Raw genomic sequence first — 22,486 nt, 5'->3', positions numbered from 1 at the left:
CCCCCATTTTGTTTATTTGCGAACATTTCAGGACACTGCGGGTGTTCTTAGAACACATTCAACTTGACAGAGAACAATACGGACAGTGTCCTCAGGACACCCCATACAAACATTTCAGGACACCGGGAGTGTTCTCAAAAACGTCTTCAGAACACCCCCATTTTGTTTATTTGCGAACATTTCAGGACACCGCGGGTGTTCTTAGAACACATTCAAATTGACAGAGAACAATACGGACAGCGTCCTCAGGACACCCCCTACGAACACTCCCCGGACACCGCGAGTGTTCTTAGAAGTGTCTTCAGAACACCACCATCTTATTTGCGAACATTTCAGGACACCGCGAGTGTTCTTAGGACACATTCAACTTGACAGAGAATACGAACAGCGTCCTCAGGACACCCCCTACGAACATTCCAGGGCACCGGGAGTGTTCTTAGAAGCTTCTTCAGAACACCACAATCTTGTTTATTTGCGAACATTTCAGGACACCGCGAGTGTTCTTAGGACACATTCAACTTGACAGAGAACGATACGGACAGTGTCCTCAGGACACCCCCTACGAACTCTCCTCGGACACCGCGAGTGTTCTTAGAAGCGTCTTCAGACACCCCCATTTTGTTTATTTGCGAACATTTCAGGACACCGCGAGTGTTCTTAGGACACATTCAACTTGACAGAGAACAATACGGACAGCGTCCTCAGGACACCCCCTACGAACACTCACCGGACACCGCAAGTGTTCTTAGAAGCGTCTTCAGAACACCCCCATTTTGTTTATTTGCGAACATTTCAGGACACCGCTAGTGTTCTTAGGACACATTAAACTTGACAGAGAACAATACGGACAGCGTCCTCAGGACACCCCCTACGAACATCTCAGGACACCGGGAGTGTTCTCAAAAACGTCTTCAGAACACCCCCATTTTGTTTATTTGCGAACATTTCAGGACACCGCGGGTGTTCCTAGAACACATTCAACTTGACGGAGAACAATACGGACAGCGTCCTCAGGACACCCCCTACGAACATTTCAGGACACCGGGAGTGTTCTCAAAAACGTCTTCAGAACACCACCATTTTGTTTATTTGCGAACATTTCAGGACACCGCGGGTGTTCTTAGAACACATTCAACTTGACAGAGAACAATACGGACAGCGTCCTCAGGACATCCCCTACGAACACTCCCCGGACACCGCGAGTGTTCTTAGAAGCGTCTTCAGAACTACACCGTCCTGTTTATTTGCGAACATTTCAGGACACTGCAAGTGTTCTTAGGACACATTCAACTTGACAGAGAACGATACGGACAGCGTCCTCAGGACACCCCCTACGAACACTCCCCAGACACCGCGAGTGTTCTTAGAAGCGTCTTCAGAACGCCCCCATTTTGTTTATTTGCGAACATTTCAGGACACTGCGGGTGTTCTTAGAACACATTCAACTTGACAGAGAACAATACGGACAGTGTCCTCAGGACACCCCCTACGATCATTTCAGGACACCGGGAGTGTTCTCAAAAACGTCTTCAGAACACCCCCATTTTGTTTATTTGCGAACATTTCAGGACACCGCGGGTGTTCTTAGAACACATTCAACTTGACAGAGAACAATACGGACAGCGTCCTCAGGACACCCCCTACGAACACTCCCCGGACACCGCGAGTGTTCTTAGAAGCGTCTTCAGAACACCACCATCTTGTTTATTTGCGAACATTTCAGGACACCGCGAGTGTTCTTAGGACACATTCAACTTGACAGAGAATACGAACAGCGTCCTCAGGACACCCCCTACGAACATTCCAGGGCACCGGGAGTGTTCTTAGAAGCTTCTTCAGAACACCACCATCTTGTTTATTTGCGAACATTTCAGGACACCGCGAGTGTTCTTAGGACACATTCAACTTGACAGAGAACGATACGGACAGTGTCTTCAGGACACCCCCTACGAACACTCCTCGGACACCGCGAGTGTTCTTAGAAGCGTCTTCAGAACAACCCCATTTTGTTTATTTGTGAACATTTCTTGGACAGCGCGAGTGTTCTAAGGACACATTCAACTTGACAGAGAACAATACGGACAGCGTCCTCAGGACACCCCCTACGAACACTCCCCAGACACCGCAAGTGTTCTTAGAAGCGTCTTCAGAACACCCCCACTTTGTTTATTTGCGAACATTTCAGGACACCGCGGGTGTTCTTAGAACACATTCAACTTGACAGAGAACAATACGGACAGCGTCCTCAGGACACCCCCTACGAACATTGCAGGACACCGGGAGTGTTCTTAGAAGCGTCTTCAGAACACCCCCATTTTGTTTATTTGCGAACATTTCAGGACACCGCGGGTGTTCTTAGAACACATTCAACTTGACAGAGAACAATATGGACAGCGTCCTCAGGACACCCCCTACGAACATTCCAGGACACCGGGAGTGTTCTTAGAAGCGTCTTCAGAACACCACCATCTTGTTTATTTGCGAACATTTCAGGACACCGCGAGTGTTCTTAGGACACATTCAACTTGACAGAGAACAATATGGACAGCTTCCTCAGGACACCGCCTACGAACACTCCCCGGACACCGCAAGTGTTCTTAGAAGCGTCTTCAGAACACCCCCATTTTGTTTATTTGCGAACATTTCAGGACACAGCGGGTGTTCTTAGAACACATTCAACTTGACAGAGAACAATACGGACAGCGTCCTCAGGACACCCCCTACGAACATTTCAGGACACCGGGAGTGTTCTCAAAAATGTCTTCAGAACACCCCCATTTTGTTTATTTGCGAACATTTCAGGACACCGCGGGTATTCTTAGAACACATTCAACTTGACAGAGAACAAAACGGACAGCGTCCTCAGGACACCCCCTACGAACATTTCAGGACACCGGGAGTGTTCTCAAAAACGTCTTCAGAACACCCCCATTTTGTTTATTTGCGAACATTTCAGGACACCGCGGGTGTTCTTAGAACACATTCATCTTGACAGAGAACAATACGGACAGCGTCCTCAGGACACCCCCTACGAACACTCCCCGGACACCGCAAGTGTTCTTAGAAGCGTATTCAGAACACCACCATCTTGTTTATTTGCGAACATTTCAGGACACCGCAAGTGTTCTTAGGACACATTCAACTTGACAGAGAATACGGACAGCGTCCTCAGGACACCCCCTACAAACATTCCAGGACACCGGGAGTGTTCTTAGAAGCTTCTTCAGAACACCACCATCTTGTTTATTTGCGAACATTTCAGGACACCACGAGTGTTCTTAGGACACATTCAACTTGACAGAGAACAATACGGACAGCGTCCTCAGGACACCCCCTACGAACACTCCCCGGACACCGCGAGTGTTCTTAGAAGCGTCTTCAGAACACCACCATCTTTTTTATTTGCGAACATTTCAGGACACCGCGAGTGTTCTTAGGACACATTCAACTTGACAGAGAACGATACGGACATCGTCCTCAGGACACCCCCTACGAACACTCCCCGGACACCGCGAGTGTTCTTAGAAGCGTCTTCAGAACACCCCCATTTTGTTTATTTGCGAACATTTCAGGACACCGCGAGTGTTCTTAGGACACATTCAACTTGACAGAGAACAATACGGACAGCGTCCTCAGGACACCCCCTACGAACACTCCCCAGACATCGCGAGTGTTCTCAAAAACGTCTTCAGAACACCCCCATTTTGTTTATTTGCCAACATTTCAGGGCACCGCGGGTGTTCTTAGAACACATTCAACTTGACAGAGAACAATACGGACAGCGTCCTCAGGACACCCCCTACGAACATTTCAGGACACCGGGAGTGTTCTCAAAAACGTCTTCAGAACACCCCCATTTTGTTTATTTGCGAACATTTCAGGGCACCGCGGGTGTTCTTAGAACACATTCAACTTGACAGAGAACAATACGGACAGCGTCCTCAGGACACCCCCTACGAACATTTCAGGACACCGGGAGTGTTCTCAAAAACGTCTTCAGAACACCCCCATTTTGTTTATTTGCGAACATTTCAGGACACCGCGGGTGTTCTTAGAACACATTCAACTTGACAGAGAACAATACGGACAGCGTCCTCAGGACACCCCCTACGAACACTCCCCGGACACTGCGAGTGTTATTAGAAGCGTCTTCAGAACACCACCATCTTGTTTATTTGCGAACATTTCAGGACACTGCGAGTGTTCTTAGGACACATTCAACTTGACAGAGAACGATACGGACAGCGTCCTCAGGACACTCCCTACGAACACTCCCCGGACACCGGGAGTGTTCTTAGAAGCTTCTTCAGAACACCACCATCTTGTTTATTTGCGAACATTTCAGGACACCGCGAGTGTTCTTAGGACACATTCAACTTGACAGAGAACAATACGGACAGCGTCCTTAGGACACCCCCTACGAACACTCCCCGGACACCGCAAGTGTTCTTAGAAGCGTCTTCAGAACACCACAATCTTGTTTATTTGCGAACATTTCAGGACACCGCGAGTGTTCTTAGGACACATTCAACTTGACAGAGAACGATACGGACAGCGTCCTCAGGACACTCCCTACGAACACTCCCCGGACACCACGAGTGTTCTTAGAAGCGTCTTCAGAACACCCCCATTTTGTTTATTTGCGAACATTTCAGGACACCGCGAGTGTTCTTAGGACACATTCAACTTGACAGAGAACAATACGGACAGCGTCCTCAGGACACCCCCTACGAACACTCCCCAGACACCGCAAGTGTTCTTAGAAGCGTCTTCAGAAAACCCCCATTTTGGTTATTTGCGAACATTTCAGGACACCGCGGGTGTTCTTAGAACACATTCAACTTGACAGAGAACAATACGGACAGCGTCCTCAGGACACCCCCTACGAACATTCCAGGACACCGGGAGTGTTCTTAGAAGCGTCTTCAGAACACCCCCATTTTGTTTATTTGCGAACATTTCAGGACACTGCAGGTGTTCTTAGAACACATTCAACTTGACAGAGAACAATACGGACAGCGTCCTCAGGACACCCCCTACGAACACTCCCCGGACACCGCGAGTGTTCTTAGAAGCGTCTTCAGAACACCCCCATTTTGTTTATTTGCGAACATTTCAGGACACCGCGAGTGTTCTTAGGACACATTCAACTTGACAGAGAACAATACGGACAGCGTCCTCAGGACACCCCCTACTAACACTCCCCAGACACCGCGAGTGTTCTGAAAAACGTCTTCAGAACACCCCCATTTTGTTTATTTGCGAACATTTCAGGACACCGCGGGTGTTCTTAGAACACATTCAACTTGACAGAGAACAATACGGACAGCGTCCTCAGGACACCCCCTACGAACACTCCCCGGACACTGCGAGTGTTATTAGAAGCGTCTTCAGAACACCACCATCTTGTTTATTTGCGAACATTTCAGGACACCGCGAGTGTTCTTAGGACACATTCAACTTGACAGAGAATACGGACAGCGTCCTCAGGACACCCCCTACGAACATTACAGGACACCGGGAGTGTTCTTAGAAGCTTCTTCAGAACACCACCATCTTGTTTATTTGCGAACATTTCAGGACACCGCGAGTGTTCTTAGGACACATTCAACTTGACAGAGAACAATACGGACAGCGTCCTTAGGACACCCCCTACGAACACTCCCCGGACACCGCAAGTGTTCTTAGAAGCGTCTTCAGAACACCACCATCTTGTTTATTTGCGAACATTTCAGGACACCGCGAGTGTTCTTAGGACACATTCAACTTGACAGAGAACGATACGGAGAGCGTCCTCAGGACACTCCCTACGAACACTCCACAGACACCGCAAGTGTTCTTAGAAGCGTCTTCAGAAAACCCCCATTTTGTTTATTTGCGAACATTTCAGGACACCGCAGGTGTTCTTAGAACACATTCAACTTGACAGAGAACAATACGGACAGCGTCCTCAGGACACCCCCTACGAACATTCCAGGACACCGGGAGTGTTCTTAGAAGCGTCTTCAGAACATCCCCATTTTGTTTATTTGCGAACATTTCAGGACACCGCAGGTGTTCTTAGAACACATTCAACTTGACAGAGAACAATACGGACAGCGTCCTCAGGACACCCCCTACAAACACTCCCTGGACACTGCGAGTGTTCTTAGAACAGTTTCACTTTGCTTGCGAACAAAACGGACACATATTGAGTCCTTAGAACACCCCCCAGTCAGTTTATTTAGAACATTTCAGAACACCTGTGATGTCTGCAAACAAATCGAACACAAAAAGAACGTCTAACACATAAAAAACACAACCTTTTTCCTATCTCATACACTCCCACCCTCCCCAAACACTCCTACACACCAACACACTCTAAAAAATATACATTTAGAACAAAGTTTCACCGCGCTGTCCGCGGACGTCCGCGAATCCAAGATGGCGGGCGCTACTGAAAAATCTGACGCGCTTCACGCTCCACGCCGTCCAATCAGCGAACACGTTCCATGTCCGCGAACATCACGCAAGACGATTGGCCAATCAGGACACTGTCCGCGGAGCGAACAGGGAAGTGTGTCCGCGAACCGAACACAGATATCACTAATTTTTTTTTACCTACTTTTTGGTCATTTTAAAAAAAACTACTGGACGGATTTTCACCAAATTTGCAAAAGCACGCTTTCGGGACCAAGCCGCTGCTCCTGGTCCAATTTGGTGGAAAAAAAAAAGTTTTGGGACCCCCTATGACTTTGCCCCCCCTGGACAAATCCTCACCAAACTTTGCAAAAAAGTTCAGAGTGACCCAAATACTAAGTTTGGTGAGGATCCGTCCAGGGAGAGCGAAGTTATAAGCCACCCAAAAAGTGCTCTTCCTATGGAAACAGCAACTTAACCATAACTACATGGCCACTAATGTGGCCATGTAATATATATATATATGTATATATATATATTACACGGCCTGTGGTGGCGGCCGTGTAGTTATGGTTAAGTTACTCAACCCATAGAGCACTTTTTGGGTGGCTTATAACTTTGCCCGCCTTCGACGAATCCTCAACAAACTTTGCAAGAAAAGTATATGGCCACCTCGGATTGATTCTGCAAAGTTTGGTGAGGCTTCGTCTGGGGGTTATCTTCATAGACTCAATGGAACAAAAAAGCTTTTCACGCTTATAGCCCCAACCGCGGGACGGATCTTCATCAAATTTGCAGCAGGTGCGCCGACTTGGTCCCAAAAGCCTGCTTTTTAAAAATTGGTGTAAATCTGTCCTGTTGTTTTTTTCTAAACTGCCAAAAAGTAGGTAAAATAAATGTGTGATATCTGGGTTTGGTCAGCAGACTCACATTTGGTCTGTGGACATCCCTCTGGACCAATCGGGGCCGAGCATGAGGTCTGCCGTCAGCGGACGCACCGGCTGATTGGATGTTGAAAAACGTGAGGTGCGTCAGATATTTTGAAAAGGATGCCATGTTGGATCTGTGGACTGCCGCATTGTCAAGAGGGGACAACATTAGAGGTGGTCCTAAAATATTTAAAAGACTTATACAAGATTTAAGACCCCCGATTTTAATGTTTTTGCAAAGTTTGGTGGGATTTTGTCAAGAGGGGGCAAAATTAGAGATTGGGTCTCAACACTTTTAGATGGCTTATCACTTTGTTGCCATTTCACCAATTGATTGATATTGATTGATATTTTATTTCTATCGCGCTCGTACACAAGTGTTTCAGAGCACGACAAGGCAAGGGAGGGGAACAGGGGAGAACAAAACAGAGATCTTACTAGGCCCAGTGACAAAAGATTTTAGAAAGATTACACACCCAACATTGAATGTTTCTTCAAAGTCTGGATGGATTTTGTCAAGTGGAGGCTAAGTTATATGACTCTTTTATATACATACATTTTGACACTTTCCAAAAAATAAAACATGGACAGATTTGCAGTCAACTCATGCAAGGAGCATGTGAATGTATGGTTTTGCAAATGTGTCTGTGTTTTATTTTTTGAAAAGTGTCATAATGTAGGTACAAAAAATAGAGACCTACCTTTTGTGACTGAGGTATAGCATTTGGCCATAGGCAGTGGGCAGATTTTCTAAATCATAACCAAAGGACATGACCTGGACAATCTGGCTACTGGCCATGACTACGAGGGACTAGCAATGGGCTTAAAGTGGGCATGAACTCCAGGGACCGGCTATGTGGTAAGGTTTTTCAAAATTGGGATAGGTTTGAATGGGAAAATAATTCAGTCCGAAGTGATCGACAGGATTGCAGCAAACATTTGTGAGGAGTATTAGCAAGGACCTGAAAGTATGGTTTTGCAAATCTGCCCTGTGTTTTATTTTTTATACAGAATAGTGGACACTGAACTAGGATGCCGGGTAGGGGCAGTGGATAACGTGGGTGGTTTGGTGGGGCTGGAGTCATGGTGGAGCCTCATCCCCTAGGCAATTGAACAATGACTTGCATCCCCAGCAGGCACTGCTAATAATAACACAAATAAGTATGTGCTGCAAAAGATATGTTTGTTAAAGGAGGTTTTTAATTCTTTCATATATGTCAAAAGAGGACATATGAATAACTTATATTCAGTGATGTAAAATTATGAGACATTTTCACTTAAAAAAACGATTTAATTCACAGAAAAAAGTTTGTTAAAGGGATGTTACTGTTAAGATGTACCCCACCATTGGGACTTAACTGCTCCAGCAGTTTGCTAGTGGCCTCCCATCTTGGCATCCCTTGCCACTTCCCTCCTGGGCTCCCATGATCACTTGCCCATCCATACTGCCCCTTTTATTTATGCACTTCTCTCACTGTACAATGCATATGTGCATTTATAGGAGCATGATGTACAATTTGTTGATGTAAGTATAGGAAATGTTGATGCAAAGAGTTGTAGAACATTGCTAAGTGGCAGTTACTGTGTGGAAGTTTTTTATGTTGACAGGCTATATGTAGAGTTTTTTTAACTTATCAGTGAATGTATGTGTGAATGGTTTAAAGCAGACAGTTAGGGAATATTACAAATATAATAGTAGAAGGGCTGTCTTGTGTGAGGTGTGCATGTGCAATCTGGGTTTTCTAATAAGGTACAGGTTAGCCAGGGGAATGCAGAGACTGTGGATATTCATAAAGGGTAATTGATTATCGTCTTTATTGTATACTAGGGAAGAATTTCAGACAGGAATTTGTTTTTTTTGGTTTGCTCTAGTATACAATTGTCAATTATCTCCATTAGCATAGTAGTCGCTTATTTTTTTGCAGTTCTATTTTTTAACTGTGAAAGGAAACGTTTGTCATGTATTTTTCATTTTTATTTATGTCTTTTTTTGCAGGAGAGGCCAATAAGTAAGGTGGGGAGGGAAATGAGGGAAGGGGCACCAACCACAAATATGCAGGGGCAGGTAGAGGTGGACAGGGCAAGATGTTGCACATATGTTAACTCTAAGGTGGGGTGCAGTGTTTCACATGCTCCTTGATTACAGATTCAAAAGCACTTTGAAATTGCTCGCCCCTGCAGAGTGGTGTGTTCTTGGATATACAGAATACTGTTGCTTTTGAAAGATATGGATCAACAGCCTCTTTTATCACTTGCAAGGTAGCTGGTGGGATTGTGTGTCCCACAGAAGTAGGCTGTGTGGGTACAGTATTTGTTAAGGAAGATGGGGTACAAGAAGACAGCCTACTACTTCCTGAGAAAGCAACAGCCTTTCTCAGAGCATTGAAATGGTTGGATTTGGTGTGGCGGCACATGGAGGTGGTCCCATATGAGTACTACCCAGGTTGTCCACCAGTGAGTACAATGTTGCACTCAGTGCATTTCACTTTGGTAGCTTTAGCCTTTGGTACACCCCCAACAGTGGTAAATAACTGCCACAACCATGATTCTCTCTGGGTGCTAGGGGTAGGCACTTCCTCTACCTTATCTTCCTGGTTCTCTTTATTGTCTTTTGAAGCATTGCACTCCTTTTGTTGTGTAGGTTCTCCAGCTGGTGGTGGTGGCTCTTGGGGAAGAGGGATGACAATAGCTGGTGCCATTTTCTAAGATAAATAACAGCATTGCTAATATTCTTCCAAGTATGTGCTGCGTGCTAGAATGTTAGTGAATGAGTAAAAATAGGTGTAGGAGCTGCGCAAGGGTACATTTTGAGCTTTAAAGTTCATACATCAGCTGAAAATGCAATTCCTAACTGTTTACGGAGCACAAACCCATTCGCGAAGTGCAGATGCGTTTACAAACACGTCATGCCGCATGCGCACATGGGCACGTGACACTGTCCGGAAAGTCTGCAGTGATGTCAGATGTTCGCGAATCATCGGCGAACACAATAACAGTGGAAAAAGTTGGAAAAAGTGTATAGAAGTGTTAAAAATTATGCTAGACAGAAGGGAATGGGAGAGTTTTAAGATGAAACATATTAAATTGGAGGCAAATGCTGCTATATTGGGGGTAGGTATGATATTAGGAAGTCGTACGATATCATATGATAAGTTATTTATAACCTGCTTAATACCGAGAGGTTTCTAAGCGTGGAACCTGTGTTGGTCCGTGTCGTCTTGCTTCAAAGGTGAGCACCTTGCCCCTGAGCTATGCTCTCAAGACAAATTAGGGTGCACTGGTAAAAATCCATGAAATTCACTGTATGTATAATTAGGTTCCTGTATTAACAACAACACTCCTATATAATGTTTTGTTTAGATGAGTGCATTCTTTAAGACATTAAGTAGTTCATGATTGGTCTCCCGATCACCCCTGACATCGTGTAACGAACAATTTTAAACACAACAACTTGTAGGACTTTTAATCAAAATACATTTTTTGTGTGATGTCATAACTGGCACATTTCTGTTGTTTTTCAGTTTAACTTTTAACCATAATACATTTGACACTTTTTTTGATTGAATTTAATAGGTGTTTATTAGTGCAACCTTCTCCAGCATGGGGTCTGGCATGGATTCACATGCTCATGAATATTCCCCGTCGTCTGGCTGGGAATCCTCAGTAAAAGAAAAATCAGTTTAATTTCTGTACTGTCTTTCTCCTAACAACCAATCACTGAGCTCTGGGTCTTACTTTCCCCAGTCAATGACTGCCCTCTACCCAAGACACTTCTCTGGCAGCCATCTTCAGATTTTTACTGCACGTTCAAGTGTTGGGTGTCCTTGTGCTTTGCTCTCAAGCTTTTACTGGGCCTCATTACAACCCAGGCGGTAAGTTACCGCCTGGGCCGTGACTTTACCACCATGGCGTAAACTACGTTTACGCCATGGTGGTAGGTGGACTTACCGCCCCATTCCGAGGTCGGCGGGGCGGTAAGTCCCCAATCCCCATTTACCCTTCCCCATTCCCATTTTTGCCCCATAGGGCATAATGGGAGTGGGGAAGGCGTTAATTACGCCACCGTAAATTACGGTGGCGTAATTAACTCCATGGTCCCTTAGCGCCATGGATTTTAAAACCTGCTAAAAGCAGGTGTTAAAACCTCCATGGCGCTAAGGGACCTCGTACTCAGGCGGTAAGGGTCGGCGCTGTTTACGCCGCCGTAAACCCCTTACCGCCTGAGTCGTAATGAGGCCCACTGTGTTTTTTCACTTTTTCGAAGAGTTATACTCTATTTTTCTCTCAATCGAGCCTGTGTGCTCCATTGATCATCCTTCCGATTAACAGGGACCCGTTTTTCGGATACTTCAGCGCCCCTCAATGGGGAATTTCATCAAGTTTCTTTGTGGAGGCTTGCAGAAGATTCTTCAAGCCTACGCCGCGTGGATCATGTTGGAGGAGAAAAAGGACGCACCTTCCCTCTTCAAGCCTTGCTCTGACTGCAGTTTGCGGAATCTGTACATGGACGACAAACATTCCCAGTGCCTGTACTGCCTGTTCCCGACGCATAAGGAGGAGGATTGTGCATTTTGCTGTGAACTCTCGAAACGCACATTGAAGAATCGGCATAAACAGATGGAAGAGTAGCTGCAGGACAAGGCCCCTGCACCGGGTGGTTCCCAAGAGCATGCCTCTCCCGGATGCGGGAAAGCTGAGCGGGCTTCTAAGTGCTTTGAGGGCGCCCCACCTGTGAGGCTCCAACAAAAGGCCAAGCACCGCAAGTCTGCTACTATTGGGGGCGCCACTGCTGCAGGCTCCGCGGCTGACAGGGAGCGTTCGACATCCCCAGCTGCATCAGTCTCCGTTCAACGCTCTGGAGCTTCAGCCAAGAGAAAGCCGGATCACCCGGGTAAGCTAAAGGTGGCCAATGAGACAACCAAGGAGAAGACCAAGCAAGGTACGGTGTCTGGCCAACCCTCAGCGCAGAAGGGCAAATGGGATTGAGTTTCCGATCCAGCCTCTAAGGAGGAGGCCAAGCAGGACCAGGTGTCTGAGGCACCCAGGAAGGCCAAGCAGGACAACGGGCCCGGCCTGATGCTGAAGGCCCAAGTACACCAGACAAAAACAGCTCTTTCCTTTTGAAGTGCAAGGGTGGGAGGTTTCATTCAAGCCCATTGAGAAGACCACAGAGAAGAGGAGGCTGACCATCTCCCCGAGGCGGTCCCCTCTGGACATGAAGAAGGGGGGTGTTGAAGGCCTCCAGGACACAGATATCTCCTCTGCTGAGGAGGATGAACTTGTTTACCTTCAGACTATCCAGGAGGGCGATGGCGATGAGGGAGACACCGAAGTATCACTCCACGACGAGGGCAATGACAAGGGCAATGACGAGGGCGACAATGACAAGGATACTGTTGATGAAGGTGATGGAGGGCCCCAGGACGACGAGGGCCTTGGCCCTACTCCTACGCCGCAGCTGCTGCTAGAGACCTCTCAATGGACATTCTGTCGACCCTTCATACTCTGGTATCCGAGATACAGAGGAGAATGCCGGCAACCCGGGCACGCGCTCCTCCCGTGGGACCAGAGCCGGCCACCCCACTGACGACAGGGAAACATCGAACAAGAAGAGGAAGAAGCACCCGATGCCTCCTTGCCACTCTTCCCCCCTTCTCTGCCACCCTTCTCTAGGGAGACAGAGTCGGACATGACAATGACGGATGGCAATGGCAAAATGGGGTACCTTTCGTCTCCTCCGCCCAGATCCTCCACTTCGGACGAGATAGGATCGTTCCAGGCAATGATCGCCAGAGAATCCAAGCTTTTCCAGCTCATGCTGGAGGAAAAGAAGAAGGTGGGCTTCTTAAATGAGTTCCGTGAGGCCAAGAGAACAACGATCCTTTCAGTCCCGCTTCTGGATGACATTTGGGATGAAGGGCTGACTCTCATGAAGAACCTTTCCACAGACCCGGAGAAGAGGGACCGGCTGTTGAAGAAGTACAGGGAGCCAGACTCTGCAACCAAGTGCTTGCGGTCCCAACTATCACTGGATTCAGTGGTTTCTGCGGTGGCCAAGAAGAAATCATCATGCTCAATGTCTTCTGCAGCGTCCACCCCTTCAGACAACGAGGGACTGAAGTTATATGCGATGAGTAGGAAGGCTATCTACTCTGTGGTGACGACCGTCAAGGCCGCCAACGTCCTTGCTATTGTGGCAAGAGTCGACCAGGAGCTCTGGTTTAAGCTCGCCCCTCTACTGGACTTCCTCCCCGATGATAAGAGGGTAGAGGCTTTGGAGATTCTCCAGGAGGGCGAAGTAGCGTCCGACCACACCATCACGGTGGCCATGGACATCATGGACATGGGTTTCTGCCAGATGGGCAATGACGTCTGTCTTCACCGTCATGGCTGGCTCAAGGCCACCAACTTTCAACAGGAGGTCCAAACAAGGGTTTTGGACATGCACTTTGATGGGGACAATCATTTCAGAAAGGCTGTGGATGAGTCCCTCCAGCCCATCAAGGCGGACACAGAAATGGCAAGTGCCCTAGGCGTGCTTCAGCAGCGGCAGCCGTCCTTTCGGTCCTCAGGAGGCAAGTCTAGCCAGTCTTCGGGGGACTTCGGCAGGGGGTTCCTCCTCTTACCGCCAACCCTCCCGCTCCTCGGCCCAAGAAACCAACAGGGGCTAGTCCAAGGCCTTCGAAGGAGGACGCCGTCGTCGTCAGGGACAGAAAGGCAGCCCATCGACCTCCAAGCAAGAATGAACCGGCCAGGACATCGGTCCCCCACCCGTGCACCCCAGTGGGAGGATGGCTGATGAACTTCATCAGCTTGTGGAAGACCATCTCCACTGACCGTTGGGTGCTTGACGCTCTCGCCCACGGAGACACACTAGAGTTACAACGAAAGTGTCCTCAAATACCACTGGTGGCCTGGCAGGAAAAACACATCCCTCAGCTGCTGCTGGAATTCAGGCCATGTTAAAGAAAGGGGCAATAGAGCTAGTTCCAAAGCAGCTCTGGGGCTCAAGAGTTTACTCAAGGTCCTTCTTTGTACAAAAGAAGACCGGGGCTGGAGGCTCATTCTCGACCTGCAACGACTGAACAAATACATGAAGTCCCAGAAGTTCTGAATGGTCACTCTTTAACACGTGCTCAGACAACTGGAAGAGGGAGACTTTCTTTCGTCATAGATCTGGAGGATGCGTACTTCCACATCCCCATTCACAAAGGACACCACAAGTTTCAGCTCTTCATCGTTCAGGGGAAGCATTACCAATTCAAGGCCCTTCCTTTCAGTCTGAAGTCGGCACCCAGAGTCTTCACCAAGTGCCTGGCGCCGGTGGTAGCCCATCTACGACTGCAAGGGATCCACATCTACCCTTACTTGGACGACTGGCTCATGTGGGCTAGATCAAGAGCCATTGCTGTCGACCACACGGCAAGGACTGTCCACCTACTGACAGATCTGGGGTTCTCAGTGAATTATGCAAAGTCCTGCTTGACTCCATTACAGGACATGGTGTTCCTGCAATCCCAGCTGAACACGTTGTCATGCCTGGCGTCACCGTCAGAAGAGGATAGCATCCATCCTGGGCAATGTGAAATGGCTGTTAGCTCTGAAGATCGCCACGGTGAGGGCCATCAGGTTTCTGCTCGGCATGATGTGGGCCTGCATTTATCTCTTCCTGCTATGCAGGTTACGGATGCGCCCGCTGCAGGAGTTCCTCGACGCCTGTTGGATCTGGGTGTCCGGAAGCTTCAAGACAGGAATACGCTGGATGAGGGGTTCCGTTGTGCGATAAGGTGGTGGGGCATGCACTCACATCTGACCGGAGGTGTGGATTTCCAGGCCCCATCGCACCAGGAGACGGTCATGACGGACGCTTCCCTGGAAGGATGGGGAGCCCCCACCAGAAGTCTTCACACCAGAGGCCTGTTGCTGCCCGAGGAGAAGATGTTGCACATTAATGTTCTGGAGCTACGGGCGGTGTTTTGAGCCCTCAAGTCATTCCTGCCATCCCTCAAGGGCACGGTGGTGAGGGTCTTCACATACAATACCACCACAACGTTTTATATCCAGAAACTGGGGGGCACAGATCCCCAGCGTTCTCCAAAGAGGTGCAGGACTATGGCACTGGGCCATCGCCCAGGGGATGTTCCTCATTCCTTTTCATCTGGCAGGAGTAAAGAACACAGTTGCCGACTCTCTGAGCAGGGAGTTTTGCTCTTGCCACGAGCGGGAACTTCGGCAGGACCTAGTGGAGAACCTTTTCCTCAGATGGGACAATCTCAAGATCGACTTGTTTGTGACGGCGACAAACACCAAGTGCCAGAGGTTTGCCAGAAAGTTCCACCAGCAGGGAGGCATGGGGGACGCATTCTCATTCCCTTGCGAAGGCCTCTTTCTGTATGCGTTCCCTCTGTGCCGTTGTTATTTCAAGTCATCAGTCAACTCAGACGGTACCGGTGCCGAATGAGGCAGATCTGGTTTTCGGACCTTCTCAACATGTCAGCATCCCCACCAGTCAAGCTGCCAGTGGTCACGGATCTTCTCGCCAGGGAAGGAGGTGCCATTCTTCACCATGATCCGGGGTCTCTGAACCTGAAGGCCTGGCTCCTGCAGCGCTAGAATTCAGTGGCTCCAATCTCCTGGTGGACTGAACGGAAGTTCTCGCCAAGGCGGGAGCATTGTCTACTCTGAAATGCTATGGACACAAATGGAAGCGTTTTGCGATTTGGTGCCGGTCTCAGAAAATTAACCCCTTGCGGGTCACGGCTCCTCAAGTACTTCCATATTTGCTGTCATTGCCCAAATTGGGACTGGCCCATGCCTCCATTAAGGAACATGTGGCGAGTATCTCCCGCTACACCAGATCTCTAGGACAGTCTTCCTTGTGGTCGCACCGTCTGGTGAAGGAGCTCATCAAAGGACTGTTCTGCTCGTTCACGCCGGTGAAGGCACTGGCCCCAGCGTGGGAATGTGGTGCTGACCAGGCTCATGGGGGCCCCATTCGAACCTATGCATTTAGCTCTGCTTAAGGTTCTGTCATGGAAGACAGCTTTACTCATGGCCATCACCTCTGCAAGACGAGTAGGTGATATCCAGGCCCTGTCATGCAAGCGGCCTTACTTGACATTTCATGAGATGAGGATGGTGCTGCGGACCCACCCCTCCTTCAGGCACAAGGTTCAGTCAGAATTTCACCTCAAAGAGCCTGTGGTGTTACCTGTATTTCCTCTGCTGCCTTTGTTGCCGGCGGAAAGGACTTTGTACTTGCTGGATGTGGCAAGAGTGCTGAAGTTTTATGTGGCCCGCACAAACTATTTCTGGAAAACTTCTCAGCTTTTTGTCAACTTTGGTCCTGTGAACAATGGGAAGGCCCTGTCCAAGGCTTCCATTTCAACGTGGCTCTCCAGCTGTATCACCTACTGTCACCGGTTGGCAAAACCGACCGCTGCCTGGCTGCCCTAGAGCCCATTCTACCAGAGCGATCGCTGCTACAACATTGTTCTTGTCTGGTGTGCCCCTGCTCGACTGCGACTGCTGGGCTGCTACGTGGAGGTCGACACACACCTTCACGAGATTCTTCTGCATTGACAGGGATTCCCGGGAGGAGTCCAGAGTCGGCCAAGCAGTGCTGCACAACCAATTTGCTTTAAGTTGAGCCTGGTGAGGAGGTAAGAGATGCTTATTTTGATCCTTGCCACCTCCTGTGGTTGTGCATGTGTGTATTGCTATGTCTTCTTTATTCATGAACATGTGAATCCATGCCAGACCCCATGCTGGAGAAGGAACAAGTTACTTACCTGTAACTGCTTGTCTCCATCATGGGTGTGGCATGGATTCACATGTAAACCCTCCCGCTGCCCCTCTGTGGCTCTTCTTTTGGTCCAACTGCCACTTTACGTGCTACAAACTCTGAAGATGGCTGCCAGAGGAGGAGCTTGTATAGAAGGCAGTCATTGGCTGGGGGCGTAATGACCCAGAGCTCAGTGATTGGTTGTAAGGAGAAAGACAGTTCAGAAATGAAACTGATTTTTCTTTTACCGAGGATTTCAAGCCTGACGACGGGGAATATTCATGAAAATGTGAATCCATGCCAGACCCATGCTGGGGAACAACAGTTATGGGTAAGTTCCTTACCATAACGTCCATTTAATAAAGTTTTTTTCAGTGAATATATATATGTCTATACACACACACATAAACAAAAGCAATCATAATGGTACTGTTGGGAGGCAGATGAATATGTCATAAATAGCTCACTGAGACAACCATACTGCAGGTACAGTAGGACATGGAGACAATTTGATCTGAAGGGGGCAAAAGCATTCAGACTAACATTGTAACAGTAACAAGAACATGCATTAGACACAAAGCAAACAAGCACTCCACATGAATACAACGTACAATAAGTATATGTACTTAGAGATGAAGAATATTGGCATAGCATCCACAGACACCTTGACATATGCATAAGGTGAATGCAACACGAGCAACACACAAATATAGCTCGCCAACAAAGAGTGTAATTTGGCAGCCATTTTCTTAAAAATGGAAGCCTCAGAAATACATATCCATGCAGAGCTCAGACAGTAGCTGGCAATTAGTGCCAAGGTTAGAGTGAAACAAGGGAGAATTGGAACTTCAGTACCAAGGCACAAGATAGCAATTCTCAAGATGCAAGCAGCATACTCCCAGATTAATTAAAGCTTTATAAGAGTACAATCAGTCTTTTTTGAGCCAGGTGCAACAGAAAAAACAACACCCATATTAATATTAGCCAAAACCTCAGTAAATAGAAGGTAATTCAATTTCATACATGGACTCTTTGCATTAAGTTCGAACTCCCTGTTAGATTCAAAACTCTAAAATTACTTCCTTTGTGTTATGGAGAGTTGGGGCATTTTCAATGGTCTCTACGTGATATACAATGGCAATTGGTAAATTGAAATTTCCTAAATCTGCTAGTGTCAATGGGATACCGCCTTGTGTTTTCAAAACGGATCCCTCCTTATGGGCGAGTATCCTGAAACCGAAGTTTGATTTGATTATTTCTACTGGAAATATTCCCCAGTCCTGGGTAACCTCTAACATCATTCCTATTTATAAAAAAAGGAGATCCATCTCTACCCGAGAATTATCGTCCTATTTTGTTAATGGACACTGAAGCTAAAATCTTTGCCATTTTGCTCTTATACGAACTCGAACATCATATTGAGCAACATGGCCTATATTGGAAATGCCAAACTGGCTTCAGAAAAGCTATGAGTACCTCTCTAAATGCCACCATCATGGCACACCTACTATCTGGAGCTAGCCATAGGAACGCATGCCCAATGTACACAGCATTGATTGATATGTCTGCTGCTTTTGACTCTGTTGTCCGAAATATCCTATGGTATAAGCTGGTGAAGTTGAGAATTCCATCTCAATTAATACATTGGCTTGTACAACTCCATCCTATAGAATAAGGATTGCAGGCGAATGGGGGGGACCACTGATCCAATAAAAAACATCTCTTGGAGTAAAACAGGGTTGCAACCTAGCTGCTATTCTTTTCAATCTTTATTATTTATCTGATTTGGACCATTCTTGGAGAGGTGCAAACCTCTTTTCAATTAAATTTGGTGTATTACGTCTACAGTGGTTAGCTTTTGCCGACATCTTTGACCCTATGCCAGCTGGGCTCTAAGCTAAATTGGACTTATTTGAAGAATTTGATAGAGCTCACAATCTCAGTCCAAACCCAACTAAAACAGCTATCATTATATTCGGTTTAAAGAATAAGTCAAAACAATATCACAATATCACTGGCAAATACTAAATACACCTATACCAAAGTTGACTGATACCATCTATCTAGGATATTACATCTCAGATAAGAACTCGATTAAGCTCTGGTCCGACCAATTAAACCTAAGGGATAGACCTCTTTCTTTCGCAGTTAAAAATACTTTTTGTGAAATACTATAAATATTCTTTGCTACCCTTAATCGATTTCTTTAACTTAAAGGTTGAAAGTGTGCTCCTTTATTCTTTGGACATATGTTTATTGGACATGAATAAATGCTTAGACTCACTACAAGCAAGGCTCTCTACGAGAAGGAAATGGAGACAACTGTCAAACTATGTCAAAATGTGTAGTTCTCCCTCCAACTCTCTATATCAGGATTTGAAAACAAATCTGTCTATGAATAATGTCCTATCTCTTACCCTGTATCAATGGTAAATGGTATGAAATGGTAACCATCCTAGTTGATGTGAATATAACACTCAATGATTTGAGCTTAAACCTGGCTATGCAAAGAAGAAATTATTTGAGTACGACTGGTGTAATACTCTAGAGGAAGTTAAAAAGTATAAATCCTATAACGAATATAGCAGATTCACTAAAAAAACAATGCCCCGATATAGGTATCTCGAGTCTTTTCCCTGCAACCACACCAGAAATGTCTATACGTGGTTTAAATGCAACCAATATCACACAAGGGAAAGGACTGGATATTGGAATAAGGCTAAGGATGATGACATCATCCTTAGGTGCCGTTTTCAATCTTGTAATGAACCTGTGTTATTTTGCCCTCATTTTAAAAATGTGAGAACCAATTTGTTAATGAAATTTGCTAACATTGAATTTGAGGATTGTTTAGAAGCTCTTTGAGTACAATGATGAATGGAAACTAGTGGCCCTTGATTTTTGCTCTAGTTTGGTTTTTAAAGCACATAGAAAATGAATTGGAAAAACTATGTGTCCCTTTTTGGTGTTATTTTTCTTTTATTCATTATGATGTAACATGATTGTCTTATATATTGTATATGCACTCAATTTGTATGATAATATCATAATTATGGATTTCTGACTATTCATTAGAAGCCAACATAGATAAGACACCTGCTGTACTCCATAGACACACACATAAACGCAAGGTGCCACACAAGGCCAAGTTCAAAGGGATTGCCCTGTCTCATGGCCTGAGAATGTGGGAGGGTAACTTTTAATTGAATAAAGAATGTTCCATGGGCCTCTTTCCGCCTACTCCCCATCTGGCACATATCTTGATGACTAGTCAAGTGTTCAAGGTTGGTTAGCAGAGAGCCAACCTATCAAAATCCCTAGTGTCATGATGCCCATTAAGTAGTATGCCAACCAATCAGTTGTCGTAACCATCACTTATGTAACCTAATGAAAGGTTTGACCCCTATGGAATCTATAACATATCCTATCCCCGATCCCGTAGGTTTTGTAAACTGAGATTATGTTACAACATCATTGATAACACATTTGTAGTACTTAAGCAATTGTTTTTAATAATGATGTTGAGAGTGATGAGATTTGAATGCATGTATGCTGTTTCGGCTTTGATTTTATGATACAGCTGGATTTTGATGTGGTTTGGACTGACTCTAATTCCTCTAGGTCTACTTGGGATTTTGAGACAGTGCAATAATTATGAAAACAATAATCATAGTAATATTGGTATGTGTGTACAATCAAAATCAGCGTAAATCTGTACAAGAAAAGGCAACATTCAGTAGCTTTTCTTTCAAATGTAATTGAAACAATGGTAAAGTAGTATGCAAACATAAATCAATAGGAAAGGTATGCTATACATTAGTTGTCAACAATTGGAACGATCTAAGAGGTCATTAAACATAATTTAATGCTTGGGAAGAGGACAGTAGTTGTCTACTTGATTGAAGTGAACCAGTACAATTAAACATATACGTTGGTACTGAATACATAGAAAATTAAACTCAAATCTAAGAGTGCTCAATAGCCATTTCAGGTAAGCAAGATAGGAGCACCCATGAGAACAAAACCCTAAATTTAAAGGAATACAAACAGCAGAATGAGGGATAGACTCAAGGGGAAGTAAAGCATATTTGGCCAGACCTACCTAAAAAGAACAAGAGTGATTTAAGTGGAAAAAATAGGGTTTAAATCAGAGATCACCACTATTTTCAGTGACATGCAGGGTTTGACCTTTGTGCATAATTTATGTTTTCAAATATAAAGCCGAGATTATGAGCAAAGTTAGTGAGAGTTACTTGAACAGGAGGAAACAAAACTGTGAGAGAACTTTTTACATACAATGTAATACACCATAAACATTAATTATGACCAATAGCTTTTCTTTCAACCCTCACCTTTTTGGAAGAGGTATATTTATATTGTATGCATGCATTTTACTACAGTTTTTCATTGTTAACCACAATATGATTTCCCTTATAAATGGAACTAGAAAAGTACAAAAATAATTACAGCATACTTACCAGAAAAGTGATGCACCACCAATGCCACCAATTGTCACGTCAATTAGTCCATCTCCATTCAGATCCATCTTTCCATCAATAGATTGACCAAAGAACTTCACTTTATCACCATCACCTCCAGAAGGAATACGCTACAAGAACGCCACAAGATTCATGAAGTGGATAAGAATATTTGTATAATACTTACTTCCCACCTTGTTGAAACATACTTATCAATTCTTTCAATTCATTTAATAAGCCCCTCCCCAGGTTAAAGATAACATAAAATAGCATGAGCCAGGTCACACAAAATCTTAATTTTACTTTTCAACCAAGCCAGACAAATGAAACTATACTGTATAGACATATTCATGTAACATCACTTGAGTTTTAACTCACTAAGAACCTGTGACTATATGCCTTACATTGGGACAAATTAAAACACATCTCATGGTCTGAAATTGTTTTCTTGTGCTTAGATTGTCAGTTGCCCTCCAGGTAGAGAAGGAGTGACTGGATGGGTCATATTGTACAAGGGGTTTAGACCCTTTGGATCTCCAGATATTTTGCACTACAACTCCCATCAGCCTCAACCAGCAGAGTTAGTGGTAAGACATCATGGGAGTTCAAAACCCCTTGAGAGCCATGGGTTACCAACCCCTGCATTCAGCACTGTGCACTCTATTGAAGTTGACATAAGTAGTTACTTCTTCTCCATTTTAGTAACATAATTTCATGGGAAGTCTATGTGATGTGTATCGAGGTCTATTTCTAAGCGTGTGGGTCTTTGTATCCAGCAAAGAAAGAATTTTCACAACAGGCACTGTTTTGCAGAGGTGTTGGCGGACACAACCAACAGGCCAGTGATCTGTTCTTAAAGGAGCTCCCCACACAGGCATTATATTTGTGATACTAGG

The 22,486-nt window shown here is 45.7% G+C and overlaps 1 protein-coding gene across 2 annotated transcripts in view; it reads right to left on the bottom strand.

Moving 5' to 3' along the window:
• The window catches only part of ITGA1 (integrin subunit alpha 1), a 1,202,180-nt gene that overhangs the window by 417,761 nt on the left and 761,933 nt on the right, over positions 1-22,486 (bottom strand). For both annotated transcript variants that reach the window (XM_069627258.1, XM_069627257.1), the window contains exon 15: positions 21,591-21,721. In XM_069627258.1, the coding sequence (XP_069483359.1) occupies positions 21,591-21,721 (131 nt within the window). The remainder of the gene's footprint in view (positions 1-21,590; positions 21,722-22,486) is intronic.

This window comes from Ambystoma mexicanum, chromosome 6p (assembly GCF_040938575.1).
Source record: "Ambystoma mexicanum isolate Mex_15411 chromosome 6p, UKY_AmexF1_1, whole genome shotgun sequence".
Lineage (NCBI taxonomy): Eukaryota > Metazoa > Chordata > Amphibia > Caudata > Ambystomatidae > Ambystoma > Ambystoma mexicanum.
Note: the sequence above shows the minus strand (reverse complement) of the source record. Positions and strands in the feature narration are given on the sequence as shown.